A 12936-nucleotide genomic window follows, 5' to 3' on the forward strand; every position below is an offset into this window, starting at 1 on the left:
GGGATCGAGGTGCGGGTGTTGGCTTGGTGAGTGTGTGCGAGTGTTTTTGATAAGATGAAGAAAAACGAATGAACGGGGCTGCATGGGGGTGCGGCGTTTAGCACTGTCGCCTCACAGCAAGACACAGTCTGAATCCCAGCTTGCTTTGAATGTCAAACCAGTGCACGCACGGGTTCTCTCACCGCCTCCCAAAACCACGCACGTCAGGCCAACTGGTGATTCCAAAGAGAGTGTTGTTGTGCACGGTGGTTTGTCCTGTTTGTCTCTGTGTTGGCAGCTCGGACAGACTCCAGCCTCCAGGCTTAATATAGCTAATTATAGTCTAATTCATAATTCCTGCAATGCCAACCGTGTTTCCAGACGCTAACCAATACTTTTGGACGGTGATAAAAAGTGGATTTGTACGCGCCGTTTCAATTTGGGATCTACCATACAAACACTCAACGTAGCTGCTTAAAAATTCAGCTGCAAACAGTGACTGCGAGTGGTGCTCCGTGCGGCCCTTTCACCAGCGTTCACAAATGCGAGCGGCGACATGAAACATTACACAGCTGGAAAATGAAAGGAACACTGAGCTCATGCTGTTCCGCTGTTGCTTTAACTTCACATCCACGTTATAGCTCAGGTTTTTTTTTTCTTTTTGTTCCGTAGCACCAGTTTTCTGGGGCTAGAGTGCTCTGGTGATCAAAAAATAAAGAACTGAGCTAGGCTACGACATGTATGACATCAGCGGGGAACTAGAGAGCAGCAAGAGCAACAAGACATTATCACTGAAGCGAGTGGCTATCATCACAACAAACAGGATTATCATATCAAGAATCACTCAGTGAAGCAGATTTAACTTGTATGCCGGTTCTATCTGATTGGGTCCTCTGGCATCAAGCAACCATTCACCACAGCCACTTCCTAGTTGGATATTGGACATGAAACCCATGCTATCCTGGCTCTGGTGACCTGACATATGTATGGTAATGGGAATAAACCCAGTGGCATGGTCATTCATATGGATTTGGGGTGGGCATGTTTGGTGTGTGTGGTCAAACTAAAATTCAACTTTATTGTGGTGATTATTGGATCCAATTCAAGTCATTTGCAGGTACACATGTGACACACCGTAAGGATCTGCAGAATGAAAGTGATACCAATCCAAAACAAGCTGGTTACTTATCTTATTTACTTTTACTGATGTTTCCTAAATGTCCGTGAGGCCTTCAAAAAATGTTACGATGATAATGTACAGGTTGTAATTTGTGCATTTTGTTTTTCCATCTTACCTTTTTCCCCCCCTGCTTTTCCACCATATCGGTGTTGAGTGGGAAGTGGTCCAGCTGGGGGGTTTTAGAACCCCCACCTTTGGGCATCGTTCAGCTCTCCCCACGCCAAGCTTCATTCACGCTGCCATTGCATCGTCATCAACCGTCTGGAACAAAGTGAAAAACAAAAGGAAAGGGTGGGGGAGGTTATCACCTGGAAACTATGTTTCATTGAAAACACGTTTAAACACTGCCAGACAATGCAGCCATTAGCAGCACATCAAGCACTCTATTTTCAGCCATTACACCCGAGCTCGGGAGATAAAGTAATTAAGAGAGAGAGCAGAGTTGCAGCTATGGAGGGCAAAATGCTTTTAAGTTCTCAAAGCACGACCCAAAGACCAAGCAGGTTTAGTTTAAGTACTGACAAACATGCTTGGAAAAGTTCTGTAGCACAGAAAGTAATCGTTATTTCACTCTACTTTATTCTTATTTTGTCCCTGTGTTACATTAGGGGGATGGCGGCTTGTTGCACTATGCATTTCACTGCCGGTGTACGTGTACAGCTGCATGTGACCAATAAAGACTCTGGATTCACAACGGTAACACGAGGGAGAAAGAGGCACACTATTCATATTACAGTACAACTAAAGCATTAAAAAGCTGGATTCCAATATGACAACAAGGCAGACCATGTAAGATTATGTGTAAACCCATGTGGGAAAACAAGCAGGCTCAAAACAGCTGAGGAATTTCCTCAGAAACAACTGGCACATCTAGAAAAAACACACGGCAGAACAGCTACTTACAGCCAGCCCCTGTAATTGTGGGCTGTGCCATTCTAGCACTTCCCCACCGTTGTCGCTAACTAAGATGCACAATACATTCCTTGTCTCAGGCAACAACTATCCATGGTAGGAGTGCATGTTCTGTAGGGTTTGTGACATAAGTAGCATTTCTTTACAGATTCATTTCCCTCTGTTCTCAGAGTCCGCTTTGTCCACTGTGCAAGTTCAAAACAAAATATGCACTACTATCCCCTGCCTTCTTTCATGACCTTCTGCTTCATAGGGCCATGAATTAATCATACATTCCATCCCACAATTCTCTTCTCCATAATGCACTTTCTCCTCAGTCCACGTATGATCATCCCTGTGACGGACGGAGTGAGTGAACACACGAGACCACGGGCGCATTTTTCTTTCTCTACTCTGAGACACCGGCACTCGTATCTTTCCTGGCGCCACTTCCATATCCCCAGTCCCCCCCCCACCCCCAATCATCCTAATTCCCTGCACTCTGCAGTTATCCTATTGAAAGGCCGCTATTTATATCCTTCCAGTCAAGTCAGTCAGTTCAAGACAGTCAGCACGCCGACCAGATCAGCCAACAACTACAGCGGGCCACTTATTTGCTATCCTGTACTGTTCTATGTAAATAGAAAAGAAGAAAAAAGAAGGGGGGGGGGGTGGCAAAGCAGACCACTGGCCCCTTCCCATCTCTTGTGGTTCATTCTCGTTCCCACTATTACTGGTGGGCACTCAAATCCGCCTCCTCTTGACTCCCACCTCTCACCACACCAAACAAAGTGACAGGAAGGTCGACTACCGTCAGAAGTAAACCAATCGCACAGCAACGCAGACACACACCTCAAACTAGGTCAGCCGGCCTTCTAGAACAATAATCTCGGCGCTATTTCGGGACTACTATGATGGACGGTTATAGCAACAGAGCATTTCGCTGATATGCGAAATACAGGAAAAATTATGTTTGCAAGCTTGCAGTCACACAAAAACGCACACACACTGCGAGGAAACCCTGTTCAAAACCACAGGCATCATTTCCTCTGTAATTCCATCTCAGTCAAGTGATACGAAATATCTGCTGACACTGCGTGTCTGCGAGCGCATTTCACCGAGGCTGATTTTCTCCATATGTGCATTCGTGTGAGTCTGGGAGACCTTTGAAACATTTCGCCAAAATAACACCCAAAAAAAAGGGGGTAACGTGTCCTTGCTTCCTGACTTATTTTGGGATGCAGTCAAGCGGAGTTGCTAGAGATACAAAACAGCGAGAGTATCATGCTTCATTGCCATCGCAGCTAACAGACCTGCCACATTTTCATTTGTTACAGCAATGCCGGCGCTTAGAGCAACCTTTCAATTAAAAAAGCATGGTCAACATGTTTTATTCCATTTAAAAAGGTTCCTTCTGTTGTCAAACTTTAATTTATTCTTACAAAGAACAAACTGCAACAGAAATGAATGTTCAATAAACATCAGTCCACTGAATTCAATCTCAGCCTTTAAAAGTTTATGTGTACCAAAAACTGAGCTAACTCAAAGGACACTTTCTCAGTGGCTCAATTCTACTAACAAGAAAGTTTTTATTTCTTTTTTTAAACTTAGCGATCGCAACCTGTCTGAGGTACGAGACTCCCAACACCAGCATTCAACGTAAAGGGTTAAATCAAACATGAAAGGAGGGTAGGCTGAAGTGAAAGCAATAAAACAAATATCAGCTTCAGATGCATATCTAAACAAAGCAATAAAAGTTAAGATATGAGCTGTTCTGTGCTGACCGCCGCACTTCTTTCAACTCATTCCCTGACAACAGAGAAGCTTCTCTGACTTGTACGGTTTCACGGATCACATCAGCCAGGTTAGGAACGGCAGAGAGGAGTGATGAGAGTTGAGCTGGAGAGGGAAACTCTCCCAAAGAAGGGCAGGACCTGCCAGAACTACTTTTATTCTCTCTTCTCCCCTTGAATAAACACTTACTTTCTTTTTATGTCCCCAGTTACTTTCTCTCTACATCCTCTCCATCCTCTGAGCCACTCCCTCTGCGGTCAGACAGAGGCCAGCACTTCAGCATATTGCAGCATATTGTGTGTTCTCTCACAGATGCACCGACACACACCACAAGCTCACTTCTGCTGACTTTAATACTGATCATGTGAAGCGATTTCAAAATCACCAGCAACAACCTACACCAATTCTCTTGCCCATTGCCATTAGTACCACATTTATTGCAAGAGTCACGCAGTGGGCATGAACCATCATTTTTCGACCTAACTAATAGCAGAAGAAGAAGCAGTGAATGATCCGCCGGAACAGCAGCCATATTCAACGGACTGCATTCCTTTTTCTATAGAAATCACCATTTTCGCGAGAAATTCGGCGCCATGACACGCGACTGCTTAATTACGAGTTAAACAAAACAGCGGGAAAACAAAGACGCGGGGACACGTACAAACACAGCTGAAAAGGGACGGTACAGGTGCAGAGATGAAAAGCAGTTGTTTGCTCCAAACCCAAGCCACTCCTAACTCATGACTCTCATTGTACACACAAGAACACACCTCAAATTTTCCACAGCGACAGCTGAACAACACAGCAGCTGCACGCAGGGATGGGCATGTCTCTCTGTCTGTGCTCGTGTTTGCGTTAGTACCAATCAACCGTGCTGCGTATTGCACAATCATACAGGAATCAGCAGAGCACTCCCTGGCAGCCCGACGACTCATATCTTTGAGCCGGCTAACAGATTTTCAATAGCTTAGTGAATTGTGTCATAAATGGTGAAAACTGCATTTTATGCCCACGTTCGCGGCACCATTTGTTATAATTGTGTTATAATAAGTGACGGTATGAGACAAGACAGCTGGAAATGTTTAGTCTGGCTGTCTTTTACTGTGCAATCCAAACAAGTGCATATAAATTAAACATGTGATCCCCTGGTAACAGTGATATGAAAATGATACAGTATCGTCTCGCTCCGGTTTGTACACATTTGCCCTGCAGTCTATTTACGTGCCACGCAGGAGGACGGCCTATAGAAAAACAGCAGCAGCAGCAGCTAGCTAGCCTGTTTGGTGTGCAAATAAAGCCAGCCTGGCTCAGCTGCTGTATCCTGGCAACCGAAGCCCAGCTAGGCGGCTCAGTCCCTGACCTGGGTCCATTCACTTCATTATAAACCTGCGTAGAGAAGAGACTGACACATCACATACAAACATGTGCTAATGCACAAGCCCTGAGAGGAGAGATGCATTATGCTTGAAGAGAGAGAGAAAAAAAAGCTTAGCAAAGGCACCAAGAAAGGGAAAGAATTACTTTGTGCAAAGGGTTTTCTTAAAAGAAGGTTCACAAAATGAAATTCGGAGTATGGATGCCCAGTTTCTTTCATGTTGTTTTTTTATATCATCGTGGCTTAGATATATAAAACACTATGCTTCTAGAACTAGTCTTTTCCTACATAACAAAAGGTTCTGACGCTTAAACGCTGATATCATATATGCAGTTGCTACACGAGCGCATCTGGAAATGACAAAATACATCTGAAATGTGAGTGAGTGGGAGTGGTCCCATTATCCATGCGACTCATGGAGTTGAGAGCAAAACAGGACTGAGATGTGGGAAGGAATTCAATCACTTGTTCTGATTTTCTATTCTAAGCACGTCCACTTTTCCTTACACCTCTCTGTTCCATCCAATACCAGCTCAGGGCTTGCTGCCTGCCTGCCTGCCAGTCTGGTAAATCATGTCGTCTTTGCCAGTGACCTCACTGAGATAGTGGCAGGCCTGTATATATATGCAGCGAGGCTGCAGGAAAGGCCAGAGACAATCTAGCACTTTTCGGCGCTTTCCTCTCCAAGACCTCAGCTTCATCAGTGCTCTGACTCATTCTCATTTCTTCCCTCTCGCCTCTCTGAGTAGTTCGTTCTCATCTGCCTTTCCCTCTATTTTCAACATCTCTCTCCTCTCTTACAGGCCAAAGCCTGACATTACCACAGCAACACGCGAGCACACACACACACAGACACACACATACACATAAAGCCTGTTGCCTAGCAACTAAAGGATGAGACAGATGCAGGCCTATCAGAGAAGCTAGTGAGAGTTACGTACGGAGGGAGAGCCTATTGATAGAAGAGTGCCTCTGCATATCAACCACCAGCAATGAGGATTCAATCACTTTATGACCTTTAGTTGACCATCTGACCAAAAAGAGCGATATCACTCATTCAGCCCAATATGCATAAACAGAGAGCTCCTTTAACATGGCTAAAAGGTGTACAGAAAGCTGCTCCGTTCAACGGACGCCTGCGCTGTGCAAAGCCTTAACCACGAGATCAGAAGAGGCTGTGCAGCTTGACAGCTAAAATATTATCCAGGAAGACAGTCGACACACATCTGCAGCCACACCACGGCTATGGCAAACAAAACAAAGACGGCACTTAAAACACAAGCTGCATTATCTGCTCCAGTTCTCTGGAAAGCTTAGCCTTATTTTCACGTGCCCACCCACCCCCACAGAGCACAAACCGATTATGAGGATCACAATGACAACAACGTCTAGCACAAAATGCACCATCTCAAATGTTATCTTTCCAGGGTAGGAACTCTTTGGCTTGAATCTTAAGTGTGTGTGTGTGTGTGTGTGTGCAGATACACAGCAGTTGAGTGCCCTGCCTACAGCTTGACTTTACATCTAAGAGGAAATAACTGTACTGTTGATATGTGTTTTTTTTTAACCAGTGCTATATTATATCATGTCGGCCCGCTCAATTTACCATAGTTTATACAATGTGATCTTTTTATTATCTTTGAAGTTCAAAAAGGGAAGCAATTGCACCAAATGACCCTATAATGAAACAATACCACTGATAAATAAACAAGCCACCGTAAGGAAAACCTGCGCCTACTGAAAATGAAAATTTTTTACGTCCCGACTTCCAAAATCTTCAAAAGAAAGTGACAAAGCCTCCTCGTCCGTACATATCTTCTGAATAAAGCTCAAATCGCCTCATTCCTCAACATGCATCGCCAGGTTAGGTTTCATTTACTCAGATGTATAATAAGCAAGACTCAATGAAAGAAAATGAAAAAAAAACAATGACCAGCTTTCAAAGTAGCTGATTAAGTCTCATCGGCAGGTAAATGGTCAACACAAGACAAATGTGACAAAAGGCGCTTCACAGAGTTAAGGAAACAAAAACTGACATATACTGTGAGAACAGACAGCATCAGACAAAGAGATTAAGCGTAGTGAGTCTAGTTTTAAGCATGAGGAGTTAAACCCACAGGCTGAAACACACTTCCTGGCTCACACACAAACAGTGCAGCTTCATCTGATACTTATTGAGCTCTACTTTTAGTACAGCATGGGTAACACAAGAAGCATATTTTCTATTGTTTTATTTCTACTATTATCATCATCACCATGCTTTATTTTTGGATAATGTCACGTCATGCCTTCTTTGGACAGATTTAAACCGTTTACATGATGGTTATGTGGCCCACAAAGCCTGACGAGGACACTGAATTCTGCCCATCTCGCCGGCATGCTGCGCTCCTGTGTGATCCTGACCATTATGCTCAGAGATGAGAATACCAACGATTGAATTTGTGTGTGCCGTGCCGGGGACTGAAAGACCGAAAGAGTGTGTATGTACACGTAAGTGTGCACGGTGGTAGAAAGTGAGGCACTGTGACTGGATCTACATTAATTAAGGATTACGTGAGGAGGTAAAAATAAATGCAGAGCAGAGGGAGCGAGTCTGGATAGATAATGAACAGAGCGAGAGAAAGACAAGAGAGGAGAGCCACATAGGGTGGAGATGACCTTTCCACAGATGAGTATCATTAAGTCTCAGAAACCTCCACCCTCAGACGTAAAACCGCCAAACATACGTAATAAGTACCCCGATATTTGAGCCCACTGTATGCTGTAATGTAATGCTGATTGACATTCCGGTCAGGAATCGCACCACAGATTTACTGATTTTTTGGAGGCTATTTAATTAGTCTATTGCAGGACTGCAGGTGGCTACTACAGCCTAATCACACATTCTTCATCTCCCGCAACAGACGCTATTCATTGTTGTACATCCTGGTGAAAGAAGATCGGTTTAATGGGCAGTGATAAGGCGCAAAGATCTTTGTTTTATGCACAAGTACCTGTGTTTTTGGACCACTTTGGACATCTTCACCAAGTCTCTTGTGAAAAGCTTGACCCTGATTTATAATAACCTGCCTTTTAGTCCAATCAGAAGGTGCTTTTTCTTCTTGAATTTTACATTTCAGAAAATATTCTGGAATTGTAATTTGTCTGATCCTAAACTTCTGTCTAAGGACTATAATCCAGAACATGTAGAAACATTTTCTGAAATGCATGTTCAGGTAAAATAAATAATCCAAAAGCGCTCACCGAATGACCCCCTAAAAAAGCACCAGAGTCTTGTTAAAGTTTTCATAAAGAAGTACAGAGGAATACCAAAGGGAGGGAGGGCTACAGCTACCGTTACTGGTCCACGAGGCTGCAGCAAAAGATAAGTTACAAAAAGTGAAGTAAACCAAGAAACAGAGACACAAAGATGTCCTACTGTACACAAACTCTTTTGCCAGAGAAGTACAAAGCACCCCAACACTACTGGTCAAGATTTCTTGCTTCCAACATCAATCGGGAGTCATTTAACATAAAACATCTGCCCATACCAGGTCTCAATCCAATACTGACATCTTCTTACTGCACACAGTTGCCATCTTTAAATGCACTGATCTGGTTAATCAATCACCCTCTCTGTAATTCTTTTGCATTATTGTTGTCACATGGAATCCATTTACGTATCCATTCAGGTGTTTAAACTTAAGGTGTCTAATCAAACAGGTGGTAACGAATGAAGCTCAGTCACTACTGCCTCTGACCAAGTAACCGCTGGACTGCTCTCGTTTCCCACATTGAAGCATTTCCACACAGCCGACATGTTAGCACGCTCCTGCCTCAACGCTTAAGAGCAGCCATATTACAACACGACTGATTTCAAACAGACAACGCCGCTAAGACGTACTCAGTGACCCCCAATACAGCTCAATCATCAAGAAAAAGGCCTGGATCCTCAAAGTGTTTCATAAATGTTCCAGTTTCAAATACAGAGCAGTGAACAACAGAAGCTATCGATACTTCAGCCTGTAAGACTTTAGCCCAGGGAAATGTTTAATATGGTGCTTCAGTATAAATCCATCTCTACAGAGTGGAAAACCCCCTGACAAACGCAGCTGCTGGTGTCATTAGGGTGCGATACAAAGAGTTTTAGAAAAGAAAGAAAAAGGAAAAAAAAAAACCAAGGCCTTATCAGTTACTTCCACGAACAATTCTGCGTCGGGGCCTGCATCCCGGGGTCTGCGTCCCGGGATCTGAGTCCCGGGGTCTGAGTCCCGGGGTCTGAGTCCCGGGGTCTGAGTCCCGGGGTCTGCGTCCCGGGGTCTGCGTCCCGGGGTCTGAGTCCCGGGGTCTGAGTCCCGGGGTCTGCGTCCCGGGGTCTGCGTCCCGGGGTCTGAGTCCCGGGGTCTGAGTGCCGGGGTCTGAGTGCCGGGGTCTGAGTGCCGGGGTCTGAGTCCCGGGGTCTGCGTCCTGGGATCTGCGATGCTGCAGGACCCCACAGCAGCAGCTGAAGCAGAGACGTGGGGTACACTCTGACAGTCCCCCTCTCGTCTTTTCTCAGAGCCTGCTTGACCCAAATGGACTCGTGGTGGCATCTCGCTGGGATCGGACTCTCCAGTTTCTACTTCATCCACATTACTGTATCTTAGCGCTTACAGTGCCTGAATTGTAAAACAACAGCCACCTTCATGTGCTCCAGCTTTCTGCACCTCCACCTGACAACCACACTCTGCATAATCACCCTCTTCTTCATGTCCATTCTGTCAGACCAACCCCCCCCCATCCAACACACACACACACTAATTTTGGCAGCTGCATATTTCTGAGTCAGCAACATTAACTGCAACGGAGTCTTTAAAGTTCTTTGCAGCAGGATTTGCCATCGTTGATTGGACTATCTTTGAGATAGTTTTTATACTTTGAATGGGGGGGGGGGGGGGGGGGGGGCTAAGGCGGGGTATCTGGTGGCATGTGCATGTGCGCTCAATTTAATTTTCATTGAGATTTATAAAGGAAAGCAATGCGGGATCAGGCATGTGCACGATCTTGTACATGTGGATATTTCTCGGCGTGCGTACTTCTCAGATTTTACGACTACGCCTTCTTTCAGCAGTGCTCTGCAGTCTTTTATACACGAGGAACCTTCGTCATGTGTAATAAACCTCTGAAATTCCTGTTTGATTGAGTTTTCTTTAATCTACAGGGTGAACCGGTGAAAAAGCCCTCCAATGGCAAACACATAGCTGCTGTTCTACCAAACATTCTGCTTCATCTCTCTGTTATTACACAGGGACCTGAAAGGGGGCCCGGCAGCTGACTTGGCATTTATGAAGTGAGAAGAAAACGAGAGCTAAAAGCAAGAACCAGAAGGAGACAAACAGCCAGACAAGCAAACTGATCCCACGATGAGAGAGCCAAACCCGAACAAGCACACACAGATAGTGTAATAGCCATTCCAAACAGAGCCCCACTGGCTAGGCCCAGGAATCGCTCTTCAGACACTAAACACACGTGGGTGAAGCATAGCTGGGGACCAAACAGAATGTTAATGCTGTCCTGGTGCAGAGGGGTGGAGGAGGCAGGATCCCAGATGAATTATAAATCACTGGGCAGGGCCGGATGGAGGGATGGGAGGATGGAGGGATGAAAGGCTTGATGCTGCAAAGCACAGCCAGCTGAGGGGTGGGGCGGTGCCTGCTTAAAGAGAGGGCAGGGAAAGGATGCCACACTGAAGCAACGGTGCACGGCCTTTTTTAAGAGTACCACAACAAACACAGCTTCCTAATGAGGATATGCACATGTATTCTATTTGTCAAGTGTGTGTGTGTATATTTGCATACAAATAAAGAAACAGAAGTGTGTGGATGCCACTCATAAATCTGACGCAAAGTTTAAAATGATTCTCCATCCCACTCACATTTATGTGGCTCCTGCTTTGCTAAGCAAAGCTGAGCTTTCTTCTACACTACAGTGCTACTGTAGACCGTTTACTCACATCAAACTAATCTGTAACTCCTGGAATAACTAATCCTTTTAGTTGTGTTCAAAGCTAAAATGATGCAATGATACAACACACGCGCTATCCTTTTCAGGCACTTTGCACATGGAGGCTGGGTGCAGGGTCTCCGTCCTGTGGGTCCCAGTCTCAGCTCCCCCCTCAGAGCCTTAACCTTAACTTCTTCCTTCTTAAACATGAGGGGTTCGGAGAGAGCTGAAAACCGGGGAGAGCTTTAGCACTGTGTACCTTTCCAGGCATCAGTAAAGCAACTTTTACACAGTAAAATGACCTTCACCCTCAATCCCATCCCATCACAACCCCCACCACCGGTGACACAGCATACTGCGCCGCTGAGCCAGCCAAAATCCCTGCAAGATAAATTCCTTGAGAGCGACAGCCTCGGCGCTGTCGTATGTCATCTCAGTAAATAACTACTGAGGTACATTTATAAGTGAACGCCTTTGTTTAAACAGCAAATGCTGAGATATGAATACTGCAACAGCTTGTGTAGCTACCCAATGGCTCGAGTTGTCAGGCACCCTTGTACACAAAATTAGAAGCCTAAACTTTAGTCGTGCAAACAACAACGGACTGAAAAGTGATGCAGAAGAAAAGCACCAAACATGTAAGCAGGCACAAACTGTGGAAGGTCTTGTGGTGGGCTGCACTCTCTCATCATGAAACAATCAATAAACACATCAAACTGTACAGAGAGGTTCTAATTAGTGGCGTGATCAAGTGCTACACTTTGCTTGTGGCCGCCAGCAATACTACAGAACAGTCACATAAATTCTGTCACCATCATCCAGTCCCCCTGTATTCTCCAACAATAAACCGGATCTTTCTGTAGGGTTTTTTTCTTCCCCCAACAAAGCGGAAGCAGAACTCCAGAAGAGCCACTAAAGCACTGGCTCCAGAACCGTAATACCGGAGCTAGGCTAGCACCGATTCTTAGCTGGGCTATGAAGACCAGCCACACTGGCTGAAATGTTGTGACCACCATGTTTAATAATCCAGAGCCTGTGGTGCGATTAGTCTTCTTAATTCAAGAGAGATCAATAAAAAAAAAAAGTGAGTTGCATTGTGGATGTGACGTTAACACAGCAACGGGTGAACATGAGCTCAGTGCTCGTCTCTTTTCCTGCTTTCTAATGTTACGCATCATCAGCAGCATTTTATGAACACTGCCCAACGCAGCCACAGAGCGGCCTTTACCATCACCGTTTGCAGCTGAATTTTTAAACAGTAGCCGCTTCAGGTGTTTTTATAAAGTCAGCTGGCGTTTACAGATCCCACTCTAAACAGAGTTTTTACGTCCAGTTAGCCTTTGGAAACACCAGTGAGCATTGCAAAGAGAATTTAGTATCATCAACTACACCATATTGACAAAAGTATTCACTCACCCATTCAAATAATTCAATTCAGGTGTTCCAATCACTTCCGTGGCCACAGGTGTATGAATTCAAGCACCTAGGCATGCAGACTGCTTCTACAGACAGTTGTGAAAGAACGGGTTGCTCTCAGGAGCTCAGTGAATTCCAGCGTGGTTCTGTGATAGGATGCCACCTGTGCAACAAGTCCAGTCGAGAAATTTCCTCCCTACTAAATATTCCACAGTCAACTGTCAGTGGTTTTATAACAAAGTGGAAGCGATTGGGAACAACAGCAACTCAGACAGGAAGTGGGAGGTCACGTTAAATGACAGAGTGGGGTCAGCGGAGGCTGAGGTGAGTAGTGTGCAGA

General features: G+C 45.0%; 1 protein-coding gene across 2 annotated transcripts in view; it reads right to left on the reverse strand.

Annotated features, from left to right (window-relative positions):
- The window catches only part of ankrd11 (ankyrin repeat domain 11), a 96514-nt gene that overhangs the window by 26886 nt on the left and 56692 nt on the right, over nucleotides 1-12936 (reverse strand). For both annotated transcript variants that reach the window (XM_072380726.1, XM_072380725.1), the window contains exon 3: nucleotides 1275-1420. In XM_072380726.1, the coding sequence (XP_072236827.1) occupies nucleotides 1275-1361 (87 nt within the window). In that variant the 5' untranslated portion in view covers nucleotides 1362-1420. The remainder of the gene's footprint in view (nucleotides 1-1274; nucleotides 1421-12936) is intronic.

The sequence above is a fragment of the Leuresthes tenuis genome, unplaced genomic scaffold (genome assembly GCF_036924035.1).
Source record: "Leuresthes tenuis unplaced genomic scaffold, fLeuTen1.0.hap1 SCAF_2, whole genome shotgun sequence".
Lineage (NCBI taxonomy): Eukaryota > Metazoa > Chordata > Actinopteri > Atheriniformes > Atherinopsidae > Leuresthes > Leuresthes tenuis.